General features: G+C 35.1%; 1 protein-coding gene across 1 annotated transcript in view; it reads left to right on the top strand.

Annotated features, from left to right (window-relative positions):
* Positions 1-15,041: 15,041 nt before the first annotated feature.
* The window catches only part of LOC149792007 (max-like protein X), a 34,439-nt gene continuing 25,987 nt past the window's right edge, over positions 15,042-23,493 (top strand). The window contains exons 1-2 of the mRNA XM_089970504.1: positions 15,042-15,193; positions 21,192-21,317. Coding sequence (XP_089826630.1) covers positions 15,151-15,193; positions 21,192-21,317 — 169 coding nt within the window. The 5' untranslated portion in view covers positions 15,042-15,150. The remainder of the gene's footprint in view (positions 15,194-21,191; positions 21,318-23,493) is intronic.

Here is a 23,493-nt window from a genome sequence, read left to right as displayed (position 1 = left end):
TATATATATATATATATATATATATATATATATATATATATATATATATATATATATATATATATATATATATATACTAGCACACATACCAGGTTCGACCATAAACTATGAAACATGGCACAATTGAAAATTTGATAAAAACGATCAATTCTAGCTATCATCTATGACTGTTTTATCTCTTTTTCTATCCCATATACATTAAATGGTAAATGAGTCTATTAATACAAAGAGTGTCATGTAAGTACCCGTTCATGCTCGGTTGTTAGAACAACTGGTCACGTGGTGTGTGGTAGTAAACTCTCTATGACACTTGAATCAGAAGTTTGAGTGGCTCGAATGGCAATTTGAAGAAAGCAAACACAAAAGCAATAGTTTACTTTTAAATGATGAAATCAATACATATTCTCTCTCTCTCTCTCTCTCTCTCTCGCACACAAACACACACACTTTCACCAGGGTATTTCAGGATAATTTACTCGTACGTACGTTTGCATTCAGAGTAGTTATCATTTGCTGCAACAATGAGTGCTGAAACTGAATGGATATGTTCAAATCATTTCGTGTTGAACGGTTTATGCTTTACACCTTTCAATGTACTACATTATACATACTCTTGACAGGGCCCCGAATGGTCGAGTGGTCTAAAGCGCTCACCGTTCCGGATCACTGCCATCTCACCTCTGTCTGTGTGTGTTCGAGTCCAAGGCTCGGCTAGCGTGAGTACGTGGGAAAGCCTGCCAGTAGCTTCTCGTGGGTCGGTGGTTTTTCCCTGGGTTTTCCTGGTTTCTTCCTCCACCAGTTATACAGGCCGCCATGTATAGCCTATCTTGTGCTGAAAAATGGCGTTAAACCCTAGAACAACAACAACAACATCTTCTCGACCCTTCTACCCTTCCCTCTCTGTTTAATATAATCAAATGAATGCAAATACATTACAGTCTGAAAATACTATGAACATATATTTTAGCAGACACAGCAGGTTTGTCCATAAGCTATGGTACAATTCAAAAACTCTTTGGATCGCATATGACTGTTTTTGGTAGGTGTTTTTCATAAACATTTTTAAATACTTTATTGTGTAGGTTTATATTTCACAATAGTATAATTGCATACATACTCTCATTTAGTCATTCATACATTCATTGATTAATACGCAAATAGTATATGAGATTAGTGATAAATGGAGTGTAAGGCAAGTGCCCGTTTGAGTCGTTAGTACAAGTGAGCCCTTTCAGTGCCTTAGTAAACTTTTTGTGACATTTGTACTAGATGCTCGAGCAGCCATAACTGCCGTGTAATTAAAAACTTTTCACAAGGATTTACAAAACGGACCGAGGTGGTAACAATAAAGATTACAGACTAATTTGTATCAGAAATCAGGATATAGGTAAGCTTAGTTTCCCCCCATCTGGTATATACAACGAAATGCGGACGTTGAAATCCTGCTTGTTTGAACGTTTGAAGGAAATATATACACAAGCGTGTTTATTTTCAACTAATGAAATTAATACCTTACCTCTTCCTCCCTCATACACCCAAATCATATCTTTCTAGTAGCTCTCAAGTCCATGTGCTCGAGTTTTGTTGTTCATTATTAACAAATGGAAATTGCAAGGTTCCTTGGTGAAGTTTCATTATATTCTTTTTCAAATATTGTCAACCACAAATGTTTTACTTAGGTAATCTTCCTAGCGATGATGGTTCTTTTGATCCTCCTGCTGAAAATTATCATGTATGTCCAACAACAAAAACGTTTTTAAAATAAAAACATGTTATATCCCGATCTTCCTTGTCCTCCTGCTGATAATTATTCTGTATGTCCTACTCCATATTTTGTTTTTACAAATAACGTTTTCTTCTTCTTTCGTCATCCTATTGTTAATTACATTATTTATTGTGCAATATATGATATGCTCTTACTTGGTATTACGTGAATATTATGTGGTATGTCTTGTTTATTATTGTTTAAAGATGTAAAATAAATTAATTTGAACCTTTACAGAACACATAGTGAGGAAAAGTTAAGTTTTAATTGCTTTGTTATGCTTTCATCAAAGCAAATTAAATATGGAATCGAGCACAATCCACGCCCATAATGTCAACATGGATTCCCACATTATTCCAAAGCCTGAATTAGAATTGTACTTCTGCCTCAAGACAGTGATTCCCTCCTTCTCTCTTTTTTAAATATTCTACTTCCCTAATTATCCATACTTTGCATAGTGCATATATCCTGAACTCTTGTGTTTGGGTGTTGGTAGGGGTATATATGTGTTTATGTGAATGTGTGTTTATTTGCGTACATGTAAGTGTTTGTATGAGAGAGGTATACTAAATGTAAAACCATTGTGGGCATTTTTGCAACGTGTCAAAATAATAGGCCTATGTTTCCAGTCAACTCTTGTTGTTTATCTTTGTCTGTAATGGTGTGTTTGTAAGATATGTCATTATCACGGATATACGCACCGTTTATCACATTCATCTTGAACGCTAGTTGTGTAGGTTGTAATTACGTTCATAAATATTGAGTGTTCTCCATATGGATAACTAATGAATCTATATGCGTTTCCATGTTTAAAGGAATACATCCTATAGAAAGGTCTACTGCATGTATTTAATCATGTATTGTTTTATTCTCATGGAAAGTCTCAAACTGCAATAAAATCATGACATGATGACATGTTGGTACTGAACTGATGTAAATTAAAGTCAGGAGCAACTCGGGAACCAGCTGTGGTCTATAGATTGAACAAGCAGAAAAAATAACCAGCTATGATGATTTTCTAAACGATGTTTGTAACAGACGCGTACAGAATGAATACCACACCGTGGTGCATGCATCTGTACACTGGCAACCCTGAATTTTATATAGGATTGACAAAACTAACTATACTGCATGTCCGCATGCTGCACCTTCGTCACCAGTAGATCATGCGTCCATCCTAAAACCTGTTTAATCGTACATAATTCATTCGTTTGAAAGAAACAGTAAACAAATCACATGGAAGTAAGAAATAACTGCAAACTTACGAACATGAATTTCAATTTCCAGAACATAATCGACCAAGAGCATATTCAATATTAGTTCATTCTGCAATAGAGAAGCTTCGCAAGAGAAAAATTGAGTTTTGAAGGCAGCACTGAGAGAATTTATTAGAACTTGATGACAAGAGACTATTTTCGTGTAATTATTGTTTGGCTTTGCTTATTGATTTATTTATTTATTTATTTTTGACATTTTCCCCTTAGTTTTTGTTAGTGGGGTGGTGTGTGATCAGTCTTATTCAAGAATACCACTGTTTGACTCAAGGAGATTTTCACCAAACTCTGTCCCCTAAAGGCCATTGCAAATAATGGTACAATTCTCTACGGTTCCACGCATATAATACTGGTTCTGTACGGACATCTTGCATATTGCCCGAGTGTGTTCAAGCTTACTCAAAATATGAATGTACGCGCATTGCCCATTTTTGCACCTTCTTATTAAAATACCATCAACTTACTACTTGCCCACATTGTGCTAATGACATTCCCGCTGCTTACTGTGTTTTGTCTCAGGCATTAGAAACAACCAATCTAAAAATAAATATTTCTTATCTGTAATAATCTATAATTTCAACGTTCACACGTCTCCCTCTTAATTAAAATCTCCCTTTCACTGTCATAACATTAATCAGTTCAAGACGACTCTTTGAATAAGGATATAAAATGGAGAAGATTTAATATTTAACAAGGAACATAAACATTTTTTTTTCGTTTCAGAAAAATGCAAAAGAGCTTCATTCAGCTTCTCATTGTGTCCATGTTTTATCTAATTCTAGCTGATCCTGGTAAGTTTTGTAATATGCTGGTTTTTTAGCCTCGCCGACTGCTTGTATATGTTTCAATTTCTCTGTCCGAAATTCAAACCACCTTTACGAACAAGTGCATGCCACATTGAGTGCGGAGCCAACATTCCATGTTTGTATATAATTTTGTTTTCTGTCAGCAATTATAGCTAGCTTTACCAAGATTTGTACACAACACTTTACATCACCTTATGCCAAAGTATATCTCTCTCTGTGATTATATATATATATATATATATATATATATATATATATATATATATATATGTATATATATAAACATCAACTTGATACGTCTGCTCTCTTTCAGGAAAGGATGGTCCTCCTGGTCCTTAGGGACCTGTTGGTGATCCAGGTCTTCCTGGCAGCAATGGTAGTCCTGGTCAACGTGGTCCGCCAGGTCCTGTGGGAGCTAATGGTGCTCCTGGTCTTCCTGGAGGCAATGGAAGTCCCGGTTTACCTGGTCCGCCAGGTCCTCGGGGATATTTTGGTGCTCCTCGTCTTCCTGGTCCCCCTGGAGATTGTAAATGTGTATCATGATCTCCTGCTCCTCTACAACATGTTCGTCTTGAGCTACCACCTTCTATATAAATGTCTGATTATTCCGACTTCACTTACCATATTGAGCTTTTATGAATATGTCATGTTTTATTCTTTTTGTTTGATCACAATCAGAGTAATATTACTTCTCTGTATATAATACAGCTTTGCCATTATTATTTTTTTTAATACTTTAGGTCAAGCCATCTGCTATGAAACTGACTTTGAACGAATGCAAAATTTAGATGAAGAAATTATTGTAGACATTGCTGGCATTTTATTTTCTCTTGAAAGTACTAATGTATGGAATAAAGCTTATATCTCTTCTATAATGTCAACATGGTAAAACTGATTCCAGGATTAAAATAACAATATGCTTCTGCATACTGTGTCCCTACATTTGTTCTTGCTATTTTTTTCTTCTATTTCTTCTGCTTCCAGTTTTCCCTTTCTGTATATCTTCTGTCTTAGATTGGGCGGGAGATGCCGAAAATTAGTAAAGCCGTTATAAATACTTGAAGTGTACCAAATTCATGCCTCTAATTTCAGGTCAACTATTGTCTGTTATTTTTCCCTGTAATGCTATGTATTAATAGATCTGCTTTGTACTGGCACATAACGGACACACAAACGGCTGAACCATATCACTTGATCTCTGAACTTTCTTGAAGGAAATGTATGAAATAGGTAGCAGAGAATGACCGCCTTATTACTGCAGTATTGTGTGTGAAACAAGCTAAACACGGGTCACACATTCCGATTTTTTGTCAGAGCGGTGACAAACAAATAAAACACTAGGTATACTGTCGATAGAGAAGGAAGCCATTTTTGCGCGATTTATTTCACTCGCGAAGCAAAAGTCACACTATACAGTCTACTTCGTTTTATGGCTTGGCTAATCCTATAGATTTTAAGTCAATATGTTTATTTATATATGACTAGATGTTGCTCTAGAGCATAATTGCTATGATAAAGCTGTCAGTACTCCATGCGAAATTTCATTACTATCTAAAGACATGGCACAATGACAAAAGCAAACGCAGAGTTGTATCTTTAAAGCGAATGTTGATGATATTAATGAAGTACATTGTCTAATATAATGAAAAAATGTCTTATTTACCGAATGAAAATGCTTCATCCACATATGAATCCAAATGTACATTAAGATATAGGTCACACGACAAATGGAAGCATTACTACGTATGGCCCGCTCCCACCCCACTGTACCTTTCACTATAAGATGTGATTTAAAGAAAAGGATTATTTTTTATTAACTTCAATAATGTTAGTTGAAGTAGTATAAGTCAAGTTATTTTTGTAAACTAGTTTAATAACGTTAACACGTTTTGTTTCTTAATTCTACATCAGATAATTGCAAATCGTATTCGTTATTTTAAATGATTGTATTATTTATATTAATTGAGATAAAACTTTAACATCTATTTAGCAAGTGGAATACTTTCAGGACAGTATGTCATATAGAATTCGCTTTATTATACTCAACAAATCTTTCCACCATGGTAGCATCAAAAGAAACGAATCAACTTAAATCATAAGGTTTATGATGCTATTTAAAGGTATAATTACAAATCAGGTCATAGCAAAACCAAATTTTATAGTGATATTAGTCGTATGATATTTGGATCAGCAATATGCGAACCAGGATGCTTGACAAAGAAATATATACTTTGTGATGCAGCTTTATTTGAGCTTCATTAATCCGTTTTATCATCTGTTTAACTACATGTTAAAATGTATTTGTATCAAACAATTATCACTATATATCTCAACAGTCCACAACACTCCAAAATAATTTATTATATTTCCAAACTTAGTGTGAACAAACGATAGTACAAGCTCCCCGAGGCTTCTGAAGATGCATTATCATACATCATTGTAAAAGAATTAGGATTGCAGTTCAGTGAATTATTATGAATATTAAGAAATTAGAAAGAAGGCAAATAACATATAAGAATGAGAAACAAACAAACACCACTAGGAGATAGCAAAAGCCAAGAACGACTGAATATATTACACCACAATCCCATTTTATTTTGATCTTTCCAGGTCCGAAATGGATACCAATTTTCTATCGCTGTTTAGCTCATTCTGATAACCTCAAATTTGTTTTTGTTGTTGTTGTTGCTGCTGGGTTTGCGTCATTGTTCAGCACGTGATAGTGTATAAATGGCAGCAAAGATACCTGGGGGTGGAAGAGCCACTTAAAAATCCCGGGAAAAACCATCGTCCCACTGGAAGCCCATGGCAAGCTGTCTTCCATACCTTCATTGGCAGAGCCCTAGACTAGAACCAACGCAGATATGAGAAGGCAGTGGTCCATAACGGTACTATTTTTAGACCTCTCGGCCGCTTGAGCCCCGATTACATAGTAAATTAATTTAAGCGGGTTAAAGTTACAAAATTATAAGCTAGATGTTATTCATTTTACATTTTTGCTCACCAGTTCTTTCTTCAAATTAATGTAAAGGAGATAAATCACATAAAATCTTTCAATACTCACAATCATTTATGTAAAATTTACAGATAATTATAAATTGTACTGCACAACGAAAAATAGGATATATTTATAAAAAGGCTTAAACACAATTTAGGTTTCTCACAACTGTTCATATTAAAATGTATAATATAGTATATATATATATATATATATATATATATATATATATATATATATATATATATATATATATGTTGAATGAGAAATCATCAACACATTTTCATTTTTAATACTGCATCATACAAACTTTCAAACTACAAGCATGCGTATAACGAAATATATTATATTCTTATTGATATGAGTTGAATTCAACTGTAACCCCAAAATATCATATCTCAGTAAGTACGAGTGGAGCCCATTATTTATAAAATATGATATTTAGAACATACATATCGACTATAACGTATGCTGAGTATTATATATATTCATAATATGTTAGAGAAGTTGATATAGTCTCACGAGGACCCAGTCAACAATGCTGAGAGCTTAAATATTTGAAAGACTCTAAGCAAAAATATACCAATTTAGTCAATATTAACAAGGAATAACACTATTCAAGCAATTTCCGGATAAAAAAATTCTTATTATTCTTCATTCATAAGTTAATGCACTAACTCTCCTGGTAACAAATGCATTATTTCTTTCATCATATGCGAGTTATCCTCCTAATGTGTGAGAGCTTCCTTTCAGTGAGTTGTCCTTGGAACCACCTGTGTGTGCGTTTTCTCTTCCTGTATTCTCCCATCGCCTTCCCTCCTGCACTCCTGTCTACTCGTTGTACCATTTCTACTCGTTGCATACCCTCCGGTCCTACTCCTTGCACTTCCTCCTTTCATCTCTTGAGAGTCTTTTTCACACTGAGAGGGGGACTTTCTTAAGAAAATATAAGGGACATAAATCTTGTCCAAGCTATACTCGTATCAGTTGTCTGAATTTCTCTCACATACTTCTTATCAGACATATGACTAACATTTTACTAGGCACTGTTCACACACTAAAGTCATTCATTCCTAAACGCCTTTCTTTATATTCAAAGCATAGTGCTTACGAAGTTCCGTAACACACGCACACCGCCTACATGTTACATTTTGAAACAGAAATCTATCGCTTTTAAGGTTGTCGCTCACGTTGACTGTGTCCTGTGAAAATTAGAATGATGCGTACAGATCCACTTCTTCTTCTTCTTCACATAGTTCTTAGTATACATTCTGATAAATCCAAAGAGACATCACAATTCGATTTTCTAATAGATTCAACTATACGCTATGAGGTCTGTCCTAATAAACTAGGTATACATTATAATACACAATCAATTAAACTTTTATCTATACAAATCAACACAAATTGTCTACAATATGTTATGTTCCGCATCCTAATAAAATATTCAGTTCTAATAATAACATGTTATTAAATTCTAATCATCACTGATCAGCACAAATATTCAGATGAGATCTTTCCTATCAATAGAACTCTTTTATTTTTCCAGATTATATCTTCATCCACCTTTTCACATGCCTCTCTCTGGGATTGGTCTTTCCACAGGGGAATTTAAAGCTGACTTAAGTCAACTTTAATTAACTACTGATTTAACTTACGAAAACTACCGACCATTAAATGCTCCTTCTCTCTGTCTCTGTCTCTCTCTCTCTCTCTCCCTCTCTTTGTTACTCTCCCTTTAGTCGGTTCGACGTAACATTTACCAGGTCCAGATGATACATCGTGGTATAACACGAGCGAAAAGTCTCTGCCATGAGTGAGTGCAATGGTGTTGGTGTCCTGCAGATTGTTATTACATTTAATACGTAGTCTACGCACTGCAGTGACACCTTCGTTTCTCATCCCTTCAATGATATCTGTGTCGCTGATTCCAGCCACGTCACGACAGCGAATTACGCCTTTGGACTTATTGAGTGTGGTGTGAGCGAATGAGGTCACTTGGTTATGGAAGAAAATTTTCATTTTCTTGATATTTTATGTTTGACCTCATCGCTCAAACTCAATAAGACGGCAACCCGATTTCAATTTTTTCACATTTTTTTTTTGTGATCCGATCGTTCCCATAATAGACTTTTCAGTAACAAAGGGAGAGGGTGCGGAAAGTGGTTTTGTGGCATTGTTCGATTGTATAACCATCAAGAGTGGAAATGACTCCACACTATATGGTTCTTCATTCGAGTCAGACAGAGATTTGGTGCGTTTGTTTTGTGTTTTGTGGAGATATCCATGCTGGCTTATTTAAAAGTCAGCACCCGTGCTCTCCGCCCACCATGGAACCCAACAAGGGGACACTTTTCAAGTGCCAGGAATACACAGATGCTATACTGAGTTGATAAAATTACCTATGATTGACCCGTGAACCCACCGCCTTCTAGGGTTGATAAAATTACTTCTCGATTGACCCGTTAAGCCACAGCATTCTAGGAAGTCTTCTAAGACTTAGGAAAGGGAAAGATACAGAAATAGACTGTAGTGGCAATGGTGGTATCAAGAGACATACAAGAAGAAAGATGAAGAAGGTGAGCGCGTAAATAAAGACTTCCTAGGGCTCGGCGTGACCAGCCGATTTGTCGAGATCGGGCCCATCCCAACCACATGTCTAGAAGATGTAGAGGCCAAATTAGTGTATTGCATCGGAAAACTTCTGCTCAACTACCAGGATCCTTTCCTCCCCCGACACGGGATGCAAACAGGTTGCCTCTACTTAGTCGCCTCTTACGACACGTAGTGTGGCATGTCGGGTACATTTTATGTTTTATGTTTGCCTGGAGTTCCTCCAGAATATAAAAACCACCAGAACCAAACTTGAATGAATTCGTCACAAGTGACAAAAAAAATTATTGCAAGTCCAAAATATCGAGAGAAAAAAAAAATAGCCATTACACACTGATCTACAATATCTCTATTTTACTAGTATGGCCAAATAAGCTGGATGATTTTGTACTGTTCGAGAAGAAGTGTTCAAATCACTGAGTGATAAATTAGAAATGAACATATAAACATGTCTGCATCATTAACAAATTAACAAACAAATTTAAAAATTCTATTTTTCAAATACAATAAATGATCATTTGAAAATGAAAATCTTTGAAACAATACAACATTTAAATCCAATTGTATCAGACCTTGGCTATATTAATCAAACAATTATTGAGCATTAATCTATGGCAAGTATTATACTAGGTCTTGGGTTAAGACGAAGATAAACTTATAAAGAAATATTTCTCGATTATCATAGAACGTGTAACATTTGCTGCAGCAGCAAGTTTACTAAAGGCTGCTCTACCCCTACAATATCATCTTGGGCTATAATAAATCGATTCCATTATTTTAATAATCGGTTGATTAATTACCTGCTCCTAATACTAGTTTACATTTCGTCGCAGATCTTACCAACGAATTAACTAATGATTCTCTCAAAGATTTATATTTTATAGAATTTAACGAGTGCATCAACTTCACATCTGCAAAATGTCGTTATTGTAAATCCATATGTTTATATGCTACATCATGAACTTGACATGCTTGATCAATCGCATTTACTGGATACTCTCCAGGTCTTGGTTGATCTCGCTCGTCAAGTCGATTATCAAGTCGAGTTTCTGGACCAATATGATTATATGTAGGAAGATGTTTTTCTCCTGGGTATTTAGGCCATGGAGTTCCTGGTAATTTTCTTAGCGTAGAGCCCCGTCATCCATAACAACTAATGCAACGGCATAATCAGCGACGAAGTTGGTAGAGGGATAGAAATGATTCTCGAAAAGCTAGAGAAATGCACCAGTGCAGGAGCAGTATGGACACTCGAGAGATGTGGCCAGGTGAGTTCCATTTCTTGCCCTGTAAACCGTTTCGTGGATCCAGTTATAAAACAACACCAAGCTTAGTCCCGACAAAGTCAGTGATCAGTGTGAAGAAATTTGATAATAGCTGCTTTGAATGGGCTATCGAGTCAATATAAATTAAGATAGGCCACAAAATATGGTAACACTTGGGTAACATCAACCATGGTGATATCGAGTTTCCTGCACAAGTGACCTAGCCCCACTGAAGAAATTTGAAACATTTAACGCAGGTGTCACTGTTAATGTTTTCACTTATGACAAATGTTTATATCCGTTGGCAATATATGCCCATTGACAGAACTGTCAAACCCAAATTGATTATCTGTGGCCGAGTCAGATAAAAGACACAAAAACAATCTTGCCTTACGTAGGGATAAGAAATCCTGGTCTGCTGCTAATCCGGCACTTCCAATACAAGGGTAAAAAAATATCCGTGTAGACGTTTCATGCATGTATTTAACACTAAAATGACTGCTCACCAGTAACTACTCTTACTGCGGAAGTATCAGTGAAAATCTGCAGTGCATATTCCTGCCCGAGCTTAAAAAAATACTGCCATATTTACTGAAGTGCAGCAAAAAGTGAAAATCCCCTATATCTTCTACTCGGATTATGAATGCCCGAATATAGCTGAAGAAAGCTTCGGTGACAAAGACATCAATGCACCCGCTATCTATCAGACAGTGCAAGACGCACTACAAATTCCATGCATGTATTTTTATAATGCGGTTATATGTGATGTCATAACATAGCCGCCAATCCTTTATCGTGCTCTGGATGCTTCCGACAATGTGGAGGAGTTCCTCCGATCGATCGAAGTCACGCGAAATGGCTCGATTTACCAGCACGCATGATATTAACGGGCGATGCCATTCGTGATTTTGCTGCAGCCACGCCCTGCTGAATTTGTGGAAAGCATTCAGTGACAAAGAACAGAGCCAGTTCACTGACGATTCTTGTGTGTGAGGTATCACGTCGCGCCTGACATTCTGAAAATTACCTCACTGACTGAAGCTAAGTTACCCTGTCACGCCGTCAGTGGCTGTTACGAAAGTAGGTCCGAAACGACACACTTAATTATACACGGGTACAGATTATTTTGGGTCTCGTTTACGCCCTCAGCAGCATCTCTTTATTTTTCATGCTAAGATAGTCAGATGCCCCATATTAGTTATTTCTTGGTGGATTAAGTCGGGCATGTGATAAATCAGCGGAGTGAAATACTGACGATACAAATACACCTACCTGACATATGATAACAAAAATAACAGTTGTGAGTGCACGTATGAAGCCCAATCGCATAGTTTACATGTGAAAATCAGTTAACATGACCTTAAGGAACTGTGCTCGGTGATATTTACTATGTATTATTTGTGAGCACACAGAAACCACTCACAGCTCTGACCACGCGTGCTGCACCGGTCGGCAAGCATGCGCCCACACGAGTCGTGGATAGTGTTAAACGTGCCGCCGTTGATTGATTAAAATAATTGGGATGGCAGGAGGTTCAAACACATCGTGGTCGATTACGGCGAATAGTCACACGGGAACCATCATCGAAGACGGCTCTAGTTATATTGTCATCGACTGAATCAATGGCGCCTGCAGTAAATACATGCATAAATATTAACGAGGCCAGTTATTGTCAGATTCCGAGATTACAAATCTGGCCATGGGGCGTGGATTTGAACGGTATAAAAGAAAATCAATACTCTATAAACCACGGCCCAATTTAGAGGGGTATCTGATCCAGCATTTAACATGAGAGCTCTTGCACTGGTATATAGAAGCAACGAGATTTTCAATATTATTCCTACCCATCCAGAGATCTCAATCAGTTAAAAGTGGACTTACAAGTACAAGACAATTCTAGGTTTATCATTACCTGCGATACATTTTTGGAAGAGGAGAGAAAACGTGTGATAGTACTATGCCAATTTGGATGTTAATGCACAAATCAGATTTGTTAACAATTACATCATGAGTTGATTCAAAATTTGAATTATTTCTTTCCTTTTGTTTTGATTTTCTGTTATCTACTATATATGGGTGCTATGATATTTCAGGTCATAAATAAGTTAATAAAACAATGACTTTCAATATATCACTTAAGTCTGCTTTTAGTTGTTTGTATTAAAATAAATTTATTTTCCACTATAAATCAGATGACTGAGGGAAACAAACAGTAAACATACGTTATGTACAGTCCTAGTTATGAAAGGGGAGTTACTAATATATCGCAGTAAGACCAACAACAAAAAAATAATCTGATGATGGCATATACTTGTTTTAATGTTGGAAATTTAATGTATTGTTGCACAAAGTGTAATCAACTTGAAAAATGGATGCTACTTCTATGGCACTCATTTTTGAAAACCACAATGTCCAATGAAAACCATCGTTTCAACCAAGTCATTTGCATATTTGGATAAATGAATATTTAATGACTGGTTGGATTTTTCCATTATCCCAAGTGATTATATTCAATAGTACATTTAATTAATCCAATCCTAACTAATCTCATTATGTTTTAATTAATTAATTAATTAATTAATTAATTAATAATAATAATAATAATGATAATAATAGTAATAATAATAATAATATAATTTCATTAAAAAATATATAATTTATACTACAAATACATTAAGGGTATTTAATCATAACAAGTGATTTTAATTATTCCTTTCCTAATTGATCCTACTTGTCCTAACATCAAAAGGAAACAAACTAAATTAAAGTGGATTAAAAAGAGGAATAATTGTTTCATGTTTAAAGCATGATAATTTGATTTATAAACAAATGATAATAAATATTACACAAATGTCTTCACTCACCTTAATTAGACATGTTACATGTTTGCATCTTATGAAGCTCTCATGTTGTTTCTTCATGCAACCTTTTAATTACAGTTATTTCATCATGTACAAAATAATAAATATTGTTTTAGGACTTATTAATGAGTAATGCAGTGTTAATACTTCCTCTTTTGTTATCATTGAATGTTATCTTGTGAGATAAATCGCAAACCAGTAAGTCAACTTATTTTATTTTCAGTCTACAATTTAAAATCATTAAAACTGTGCACGTTTAAATGAATGTAAATATTCAATTTCAAGTTCTTTGCAAATAATTTTAAATTTGAATTTTGAATATAGCTTTTTTAAGTCAGCATTCTTGATATATGTCAGTACTTTAATTATTAATGTCATTTAATTATTTTAGTTTACTAATTAAATTTAAAGAAAGAAAGTAATATCATGATACGTACTGATACTGATGTAAGGTTACAAGAAAAAAGTAATGTTAAGTGGTAATTCATTATATGTTTCTTGTTGTATCATGTTTGGATAGTTGTAAATAATTTTTACTCATTGTTACAAATGCATTCTTCTTCTTCTTCCGTTTCCTTAGTACGTTCGGCAGTGCATTATACATATTAGTTACCTCAAAAGAAGCTTCTTATCTGGAATTAGCTCACAATTAATACTTCCAGTTCAGTATGTATGTAGTTCTAGTCTATTTTTAGAACATTTTTTCCACTCTCATTTTGGTGGTGATAGAAGAGTTTTATTTATGCATTTTTGGTAGGGATTTAAAGGTAACTGTTTATTCTTGATAATATGAGCTCAGGGTGTTGTTTTCTGTGTGTATTTCAGCGACAGTGCACAGTGAGTTATAAGGCCTTGGTGATGATCCGGAAGTAAAATCTGTGTTCTGTTTACATGCTGCTATGTTGACAGTCCAGCCCTCAAACAAAAATGCAGGTCAACCTTTGACAAGAACTTCATCGTGAAGTCACCGTGAAGTCATCTTTGAAGGTATTTTAGATTAACATATGATTTGCATTGATTGTCACACAGTAGAAAGGTCAGTACTGAGAAGCAAATGTAGAGAACATATAGTAAAATTAATTGTGTTCTATGTCCATCTATGCAGATTACTAAGCTAGAATGATCGGTCCCTCAGCCAATACGAGAACTCGCGAGACAAATCTAGATAAGGTTGATCGTTCGAGGCTGATCGCCAGAAATGAGTTGCTATTATACCTCACCAAGCACGTCAAATTCCTAATTCATTTTACGACTTGACGGAAATGGGCGAAATAATTTTTTTATTATTTTAAATGTGGATTTTTTAAAGGTCAAGGTCGACAAATGCTCGCTTACTAAGTTTACAATTATGATCCTCTGTAGTCTCTACATTTGTCTTTCAGTACTTAACAAGCCACTGTATGCAAATCCTAATATGTCTTATGTTAATCTAATTAACAGTTAAGTACATTCAGTGATACACTGCAGGCAATGTTCTTATCATAGGTTATTAGCATTACTTTGAGAGACACAACTGTAAACAAAGCAACGTACAGTGGATCACAGATTTTACTTCCGGATCAACATCAATGCCTTGTTACTCACTGTGCACTGTCGCCAATATACACACAGGTAACCACACCATAACATCATGAGTAGAATACCACTAAATCAGTATGATAAATCAATACTAAGAATACAAAAATTAAACGTTTGGATCATCACCAAAATGAGAGGAAAAATAATTCTCTTAAAATAGACTGAGTCTAAACCGGATTAATAATTGTGATTCCAATCCTCATTCGTTTCGCATATTATATTATATTCCAATACGGACCGGGCACCAGTCTATACAAAACTTGCTGCGTTATGGTCCGTGGGATTAACCTCGAATCTGCATATGATAGCTAGAAGGCTTTACGAAAGAAATATTTCTGATCCTTTCCCTGTTTTGGTAAGATCTGAAATTAACTGTTTTTCATTTTATACATCGGTAAGGCTGTATATAAGGATATCCATATTTTTTACCCTCACAATATTTAACGTGTTCTTAGTTGTTTTGTTGTTTGTTTTGTTTTTGGTGTGTGTTGAAAACTGGGGCAAAATAAAATTTCTTCACTCGTGATAAAACGCAGAACATGTATATAGGAGGGGGTTGAGAGGTCCATACAATCGAGAAAAATCTCTAAATGTGGGTGTAATTAACCCTATCCGCGTCAAATCAAAATCCATGTTAATCGGTTTGTGGGAGAAAAGTGTTTTATTGTGGAATGAATCAGATCAGTACATACATACATACATGCATACATACATACATACATACATACATTCTCGTATATCAAAATGCTGCGTAGTTCGTGACATGAAAAATTATCTTTTGGGAGTTTTTGTCTTCTTGCTCTACCAATAGTCTGGGTCAGAATTCCTGGATAACATGACACAGGCTTCAGACTTAAAACTACCAGGCAGTCGACCAGTGGCTCCCAATCTTATTTTAGCATGACCCCATTTGCATTTTTTGATAAGTTCCGTGAGCCCCCAAAAATCCTGGCTACCCTCCACAGACCGTCATCTCATCCCTGGTGCAGGTCACAACCAGAATGTTGGGAACAGCTGCAGTACACAGTGAAACAGAATGTGCCGTGCAGTTATTAATTTCGTGGATGGCATACTAAAACATTTTTATCACACCTGATTCTGCAAAATGTCACACAGTCTGAAGTTTGAAGATAGTGCAGGCACAATCTGTCTTACATGAAGGTCTGACAGCGACCACTTAGAAGCCATATTCTGGTGACCTCTGTTATTGCTATCAGCCAATTAGATGGAGTCTTATACATTTGCATTAGGGTGACTAAGCACTATGGCTGCAGAGCATCAATTGTGTACTGATTGATTTGATTCAGTGTCAGATTTCTGAAGGCTGCATTTCCATTAGCTAATTCAAACGTCACAAGGACATGGCCCATAAGCTGTCACTGTCAGATCTTCACATAGGACAGTGGAAATTAGACTTCAGTAAGATTGGTGCATACGTATCCTTATTCAAATCATGTTGTCATTTTATTTATTACGGGTATTATCGAATTTTACTTTGGAAAAAAAATAGCATTTATATTCTTGATAGGAAATTTTGTGTTATATCATCTGCCATATTAGTTTATGTAAGAATTACGTTTATTTTCAGACTCATTCATACCGGTATAAGGACATCAAGAACTTCTTTGGAAAAATATCATAATTATTTGATTAACATTTTGTAGAATATCCAAATGTGGTATAGCAACCCTAATTTGGAACGCAAAGTACATGTACCATGATAATCTCTAGTGATATGCCATGCTGATCAAACTAAGGAAAGCGTAAGATTGCTAGTCTACTTGGGTAGTTGATGTTTTATTGATGTTATCATTTTGCTTTTGACAGTAGCGTTAATCGGTCTATTCCAAGGTATAGTACCTGGCGCATGTCATAGCCTCAGCCATTTCAAGGCTAAAGCCGTGCCAACCATTTGTACTACTTGTAGCCATATTGGTGGATTGTTTGTAAAGGCACATGGCATTTTGTTGTGGTTACATGTTTGTCTGACAAACATTTTTTTAGGTGGGGGTCACCCCAACTCATTATAATGAAGACTTGCTACCTCATAGATTAGAGTGGTCAATAAATAATATTGTCCAGTACCGGCCCTAAGCTAATATGCTATCAAGAGAAGACAAATCTTTACTCAAAATTCCACAAGTCATGACTTGAATTCCATGTGCCTGAAATTGATGTAGTTTAAATATTGAAAGATGTCAACAAAATGGTATTCAATCAACATGTGTTTATTCACCTCTCAAAATATTTCACATTAGGCAGTCGATTCTTTCATTTTCTGACATCACCCATTGTCCAATTGCTCTACCAATGTCCTCCTTATCCGATCAGCACCATTGATGTATGTTAGCATTTTAAGCCTGCCTTTGTTTTATACAGCAGTTCTCAATGAATTATTTTTCAGACAAAAGCCCAAAATGAAAAAACAATCACTTGCTTTGATTTAAGTTCGCTTACCATATTTTTTACTTTTGTTTTGACACCCACCCCTTTCAGAAATATTAATTGATCTGTTACTTATACTTGTGATGTTAATTATCATTCACATTAAATTTAAGATCGGGTTTAATGAGATTTCCAACAATGTAACAATTTCTGCATGTTCTGTTGGTCAGTTGTGGCATACACCTCTTCAACTGCATGAAATTAACTTTGCCCTCGGATCCAAAATTTCTTTTTCCCTCGCAATTTTGACGATGAGTATTTGAGGGCCTTGGAGTAGTTTCATCTTCAGAAAGGTATAAAAATATCCATGTTTCTTGATCAGAGTTGAAAATGGAAATGAATTTGGAGAGGCATTGGGCTTTTTATTTTGCTACAGTAAGTTGCAGTAATTAGGTAAGTTTAATTGCACTGTTGATGGGTCACAGTAACAGAAAGCTCTCCATATCAATAGAATCTGCAGCACCAACATTCTGATATTTGAAATAAATGGATTAAAATGAAATGTAGCAATCTCAGTTACTTATGGGCGAAACACTGTATTGAGAGCTTTATATATAAGTTCCTAATCCTCGTGTTTAGCTTAATTATTCAAAACTAACATAGGTAATGCGTACTATATTTAATTAGTGTTGCATTACCAAGTGAGCAAGGAAAAGCTTATTGCATTATTATTAGTATTATTATTGTTTTGTACTTTCATTATTAGTATTATTATTATTCATGTACATGTGAATCCTAATTAAAGGTAACCAGAGAAGTACAGATATATGCTTGGCTTTGTACTCACAAGGTTGATAGCTTTTGATACAATCAGGGAGATGATCATTAGAATCTGGAGAGACCTATACATGTAAATAGATTTCAGGCTGGAAGCTGAGTAATAATATATAAGAGTCTTTAAAGAATTTCAGAATTTTAAAGCTGCATTTTGTTTTGTTTGGACAGACCTGTTGGGCAACACTTAAAATTAGTGAGGGGCCCAAACTGTTTTTATTGGGGAATTGGGATGTCAGATGTTTTGAACATTGGGTTATGCCACATTCCCCATTTCACATTCTTCATACTTATGTACAGTACTAAGTATTGTACATTGTGTACACCTGTCAACAAATTATACTGTGATGTTGTCTCTTAAATTGTCTGTCTCATAACATTTGCTAGTATAGCCCAGAACTATATAAGGCTTTTAAAAAAAGGATGTCACCGAGTAAATTGATTTTTGGGTGTGGCTGGATAGTATCAGATTTTTTTTCTTCAAATTTTAGCATGATTGCAGAGTAAATTGCCACAACCTCTATATTTTGTTTTCTGTTGGAAAATAGTATCGCCAAGCAAGTCCTTAGGAGTCAGTATTTTTGATGTATATTAAAGAAAGATCATCACGTGTGACATGTATCTATATTTTGTTTAATAATTTCATAATACTAGATTTTTTAGGTCATTAGTTCATGACCTTTTAATACTAATATCCTATGATTGTAGTTTGCAATGTAAGATGAGTCATGTGTAATTCTTATGTTGATTTCATTTATTCCGGAATTAAATGTCCTACCCCAGAAGTTCTGAATTTTATTTTTGCTGCTAATTGTCCTTACTTGAGACGATAGATTGCTCTGCATACTGAATCATGTGACATGATAACCTGTTAACCTCCGACAAACATGAAGTATTTGGAAAAGAAATATGTCTCAATTTCAGTGATATGTTTCTTAAAAATGATTTCTGTTTTTCTTAAAATATAAAATAATCATGTTGAATAAATTATACTACAGTAGAAAATATTTATATTTGTATTTCAAGTTCAAATAGTTATAACCTACATGTTTTATAACAACAGTATAACAAGATCATAAACAATTACTGTTTAGAAGTGCACTGTTGTACATGATACTTGTAAAGTTCTACTGTGTTGTGAGATAGAATTTTGGTTAGTGATGTAAATATGTAAAATACGTGAATACTAGATGCTTAATATATCAGAAGAGTCATAATTTTTTACCCATTTGCTTCGTATGTATACAGAACAATCGGTGCACCAAATGTAATCAGTTTGCTTTTAAGTTTTAGCAAAACTTATGTTTCTGGTACATTTTTCAGAAAGATAAAATTATTGCTGTGGTCTGATCGATCGTGGTCATTCAGAGGTGGTCTGTCGTAGCTAGTCAGGTAGCATGACTATTATGGTTATCTTACAGCATACAGTATTACTAAGGCCAGATATCAGCATAAGCAGATTATGATATAAAAATGTCATGTTAGGATGGTTCATCAGTATGAAGAAAGGATTTGTTTATCTAACAATAGTTTCCAGTGCAATTTTATATCCAAGTCTGCAGCTTCCTGTCATGGTACCTTTGAATTTCTCCACTCAAAATCCAAGACTATATACAGTTTTTAACCGCCAAAAATGTCATCAGATGGTATATTTTGTAACCAATAAGGAAAAAAAATTGCAATTTTTGACATTGGCAAAGCCCAGTGCAATCCCTGCAGTACTTATGCTAGATATCAGCACAAGCAGATTATGATATAACAATGCATTGGTAAGATGGTTTGTCAGTATGAACAAAGGGTTTGTTTATGTGACAACAAAGCTTGCTATTTTCTTTCATGATGAATTTCTCCACTCCAAATCCAAGATTGTGTATGTAAGTTTTAACAGCCATAAACATTGCCAGATTTTTTGCCAGATGGTATATTTTGTTGTCAGTAAGGACATAAAATCACAGTTTGCAACAATTGCAGAACCCAGCATAATCCCTGGTATATTAAGTATCATATATGCAAAATAAAAACCACACTGCCATTTTTAAAAGCAGACTTTATACATCCAGTAACATCCATAGAAAGACAAAATATGTGATACTTATTTTACAAATCCACTTGCTTGGCTTATAGGATAATCTCAAGTTCAGTTTGGTCAAACTCTAGTATGCAAGACACTTGCCCACGGGTAAGTCCAGTAAATTGAGAGACGGGTACAAGATACATGAAATTTATGTAATGTCAGTGATTTGGTTAAAATACATAAGACTCTATCTCAGTGGGAGCTATTTTACCAATATATATATATATATGTTTTTTTTCTGATTTTGGTTGTCTAACATTTACCTGCATTCTATATATCTATGTGTATTGTATTAATTTGTTTATTTAGATAACCTTAGTCACTGACATATGGTTAAGGTACCAACAGAGATGAAAAGCAAACAATAGTTTAAATGAATATCATGCAGTTTCTGTAAATATATTATCTTCTTGATTTACTCATTCTGGGATATTATGTTTTGGGCAAGTTCATAATATTTTCCAAGGGCAAGCTCAGTTTTCCAGTCAGTTTGGATGCGGACTTTGTTAATATGTTTAAATCCCTGTAATTCTTGTGTGTGTGTATATAATGTGTATGTATGTATATATGTATGTATATATGTGTATATATATATATATATATATATATATATATATATATATATATATATATATATATATGTGACTAAGACTTTCATACTAGTGCCATGTGCCATGTTTGAGCTATTGATTTTAACCTGACCATCAAGATTCATGCAGTTTAGTCTGTCTGTTTCAGTTCTGGATACAGATTTGAAGATTGAGTCCCCAACGAATAATCAGCGGTTCTCCTTCTCCCGTGCTAATAGCACAGGGTCTACCCCAGGGGGCTGTGCCTCTTCTGCATCATCTGCGCACAACACAGGTATGGAAATGCAGGAGGAGGTAACTCTTCTCAATAATGTAAATGTATCAGTTTATGAGTCATTTGTGCATGTGTATGTATGTGACCCTCCATTTTATATAAAACGTTAGCCAGCATTATTAGATGACATTAATTAATGATTCCCTCATGATTTCAAAAGTTAGAGTCCAGGATGCCCAACCTGGAAAAAGAGTCCTAGGAAGAAAAAATATTAGAGTCCCAGTTCTAATATGGTTTTGTGGGTTTAACGCCATTTTCAGCTCATGATAGGCTATAAATACCATGTAATATATTTGGTGGAGGTAGAACCAATCCACTTAAAGCTACTGGCAAGCTTTTTCACATACGTTTGAGCCAAGACTAGACCTCATATGAACAGGGGTGGGATGTCAGTGATCTGTTAAGGCAAGCACCTTAGTGCAGTGTCTGCCCCCCTCCCCCCTTGAGTACTAATATCAGGATAGCCACTTATTGTCTTAATTATTTACGAAAGAGTTACTTTCTGAGCAAAGCACAAGCTGTGAAAAGTTTCCTATCAGAAATGTGTGTGTGATTTTGGATTTTTAATGTTGCTTTAACAATTTTTCAGTCACATCTCTACAGTGTCTGCAGTGTGGCAGTTTAAAGTGATGTCTAACACAGGGTCATCATGCCACAAACAGGTAGCATGATGTCCCAGCCTGTCACATTATCCTGTCACCAGGCCGACTAGTCCTAACACTGACCTCCTAATGCTGAGTGCCTAGCGAGGCAGCTGTTAGTACCATTTTTATGAGTCTTTTTTTATGACTCAGCTGGGGTTTGAACCCTCGACCTCCTGCATCAGAGGCGGACGCTTTAACCACTTTTGTTAGAAACAATAAAATTGACCAGCTGTTTCTGCTAAACACACTTAATATGTCTCGATAAAGATTATGATCAGTTTGGATTATAATCATTCTGCAAAAAAACAAAATGACCTTTAAAAAAACAACAGTTATATGTTGCTATGGACATAAATTTAATCTCAAAATGAGCGTAAGAAAGGAATAGGTAATGATTATCTTAATTTTGATCTGCCAATAAACTATTTTAATATTTTCAAATGATAATATCCCATTTGGTTGAATTGTTGCTGTTACTCCTCAGCATTATTATCCAGGGGTTTTCTTAGTGTGGGGATGGTTTTTTTAGCTGTAGAATTTTGCAGTTGGTCACCAGATTTGGTCCCATAAAATTATTCACAATATTGATTATTTTGTGTTCCAAGAAAAGGGGAGCAAAGTTATTTATTCCTACAATTTTCTTTCTGTGAGACTTGAGTCTTGGGTCATCAGTCCAGCTTTGAGAATATAATACAATAGTGTTTTTGTCGTGGCTTTGCAGCCTTATTGAACTACAAGAGGAGCAGTCCAAAATGTTCCTATTGCAAAATTTGTTGTTTAAAACTGAAATAAACAACCATCTGAAATGATTTACCATGGCATTTTGTGATCACTTGTGAAGCATAACATGTCTATCATATGCTATTTTCACAATGCAAGACTGAATTTCCTGATGGAAAAATTTGTCGGTAATTTTCATGTTCAGGCCAGTGTATTATATGTGATAAACTTATTTACAATGGTGTCCAGTTACACAGGCCAGAAATCCTTTTAGGCACTTCTCATATTTGTTTGTATCGAATTAAACTGGAAGCTGTTCACTATTGTTTGGAGATGTAAATATGTGATTCTTGTACAATAATTGACATGTAATATGCTATACAAAAATTATATGCATCATCGGACTCCCATTCAGTGGTTTTAATCTACTGCTTATAAGCCTGGGTGTTGATGCCCGTCAATCCGTAAACACACACTCTTTATCAATAGTTCTCTTGCTCTATTTTGAGGATTGCCATTAATCTCTACAGTCAGATACATTCATCACATGGTCTGGTTGGCCCCTAATGGTGCTATTCAGGCATCCAATAAGGCTGCCATGGTGGCTGTCTTGGAAATTATGTTATTGCTACTTCTCGAGAATGGATGGTCATGTTACTTTAGGGTTTTTGTTGAATGACTTCTTATTGTGTGTATTTTGTCCTAAATGAAAACATCGCTGGTTTGATACCCAATATGGCCACCACAGCAGCCATCCTGAAAATATATGTAAAATCATTATGAACTTGGCAAAGGTAACAGGTCAACAATAT

The sequence above is a fragment of the Sinohyriopsis cumingii genome, chromosome 9, assembly GCF_028554795.1.
Source record: "Sinohyriopsis cumingii isolate HCF-2022 chromosome 9, ASM2855479v2, whole genome shotgun sequence".
Taxonomy (NCBI): domain Eukaryota; kingdom Metazoa; phylum Mollusca; class Bivalvia; order Unionida; family Unionidae; genus Sinohyriopsis; species Sinohyriopsis cumingii.
This window is presented reverse-complemented; position numbering and strand designations above follow the sequence as displayed.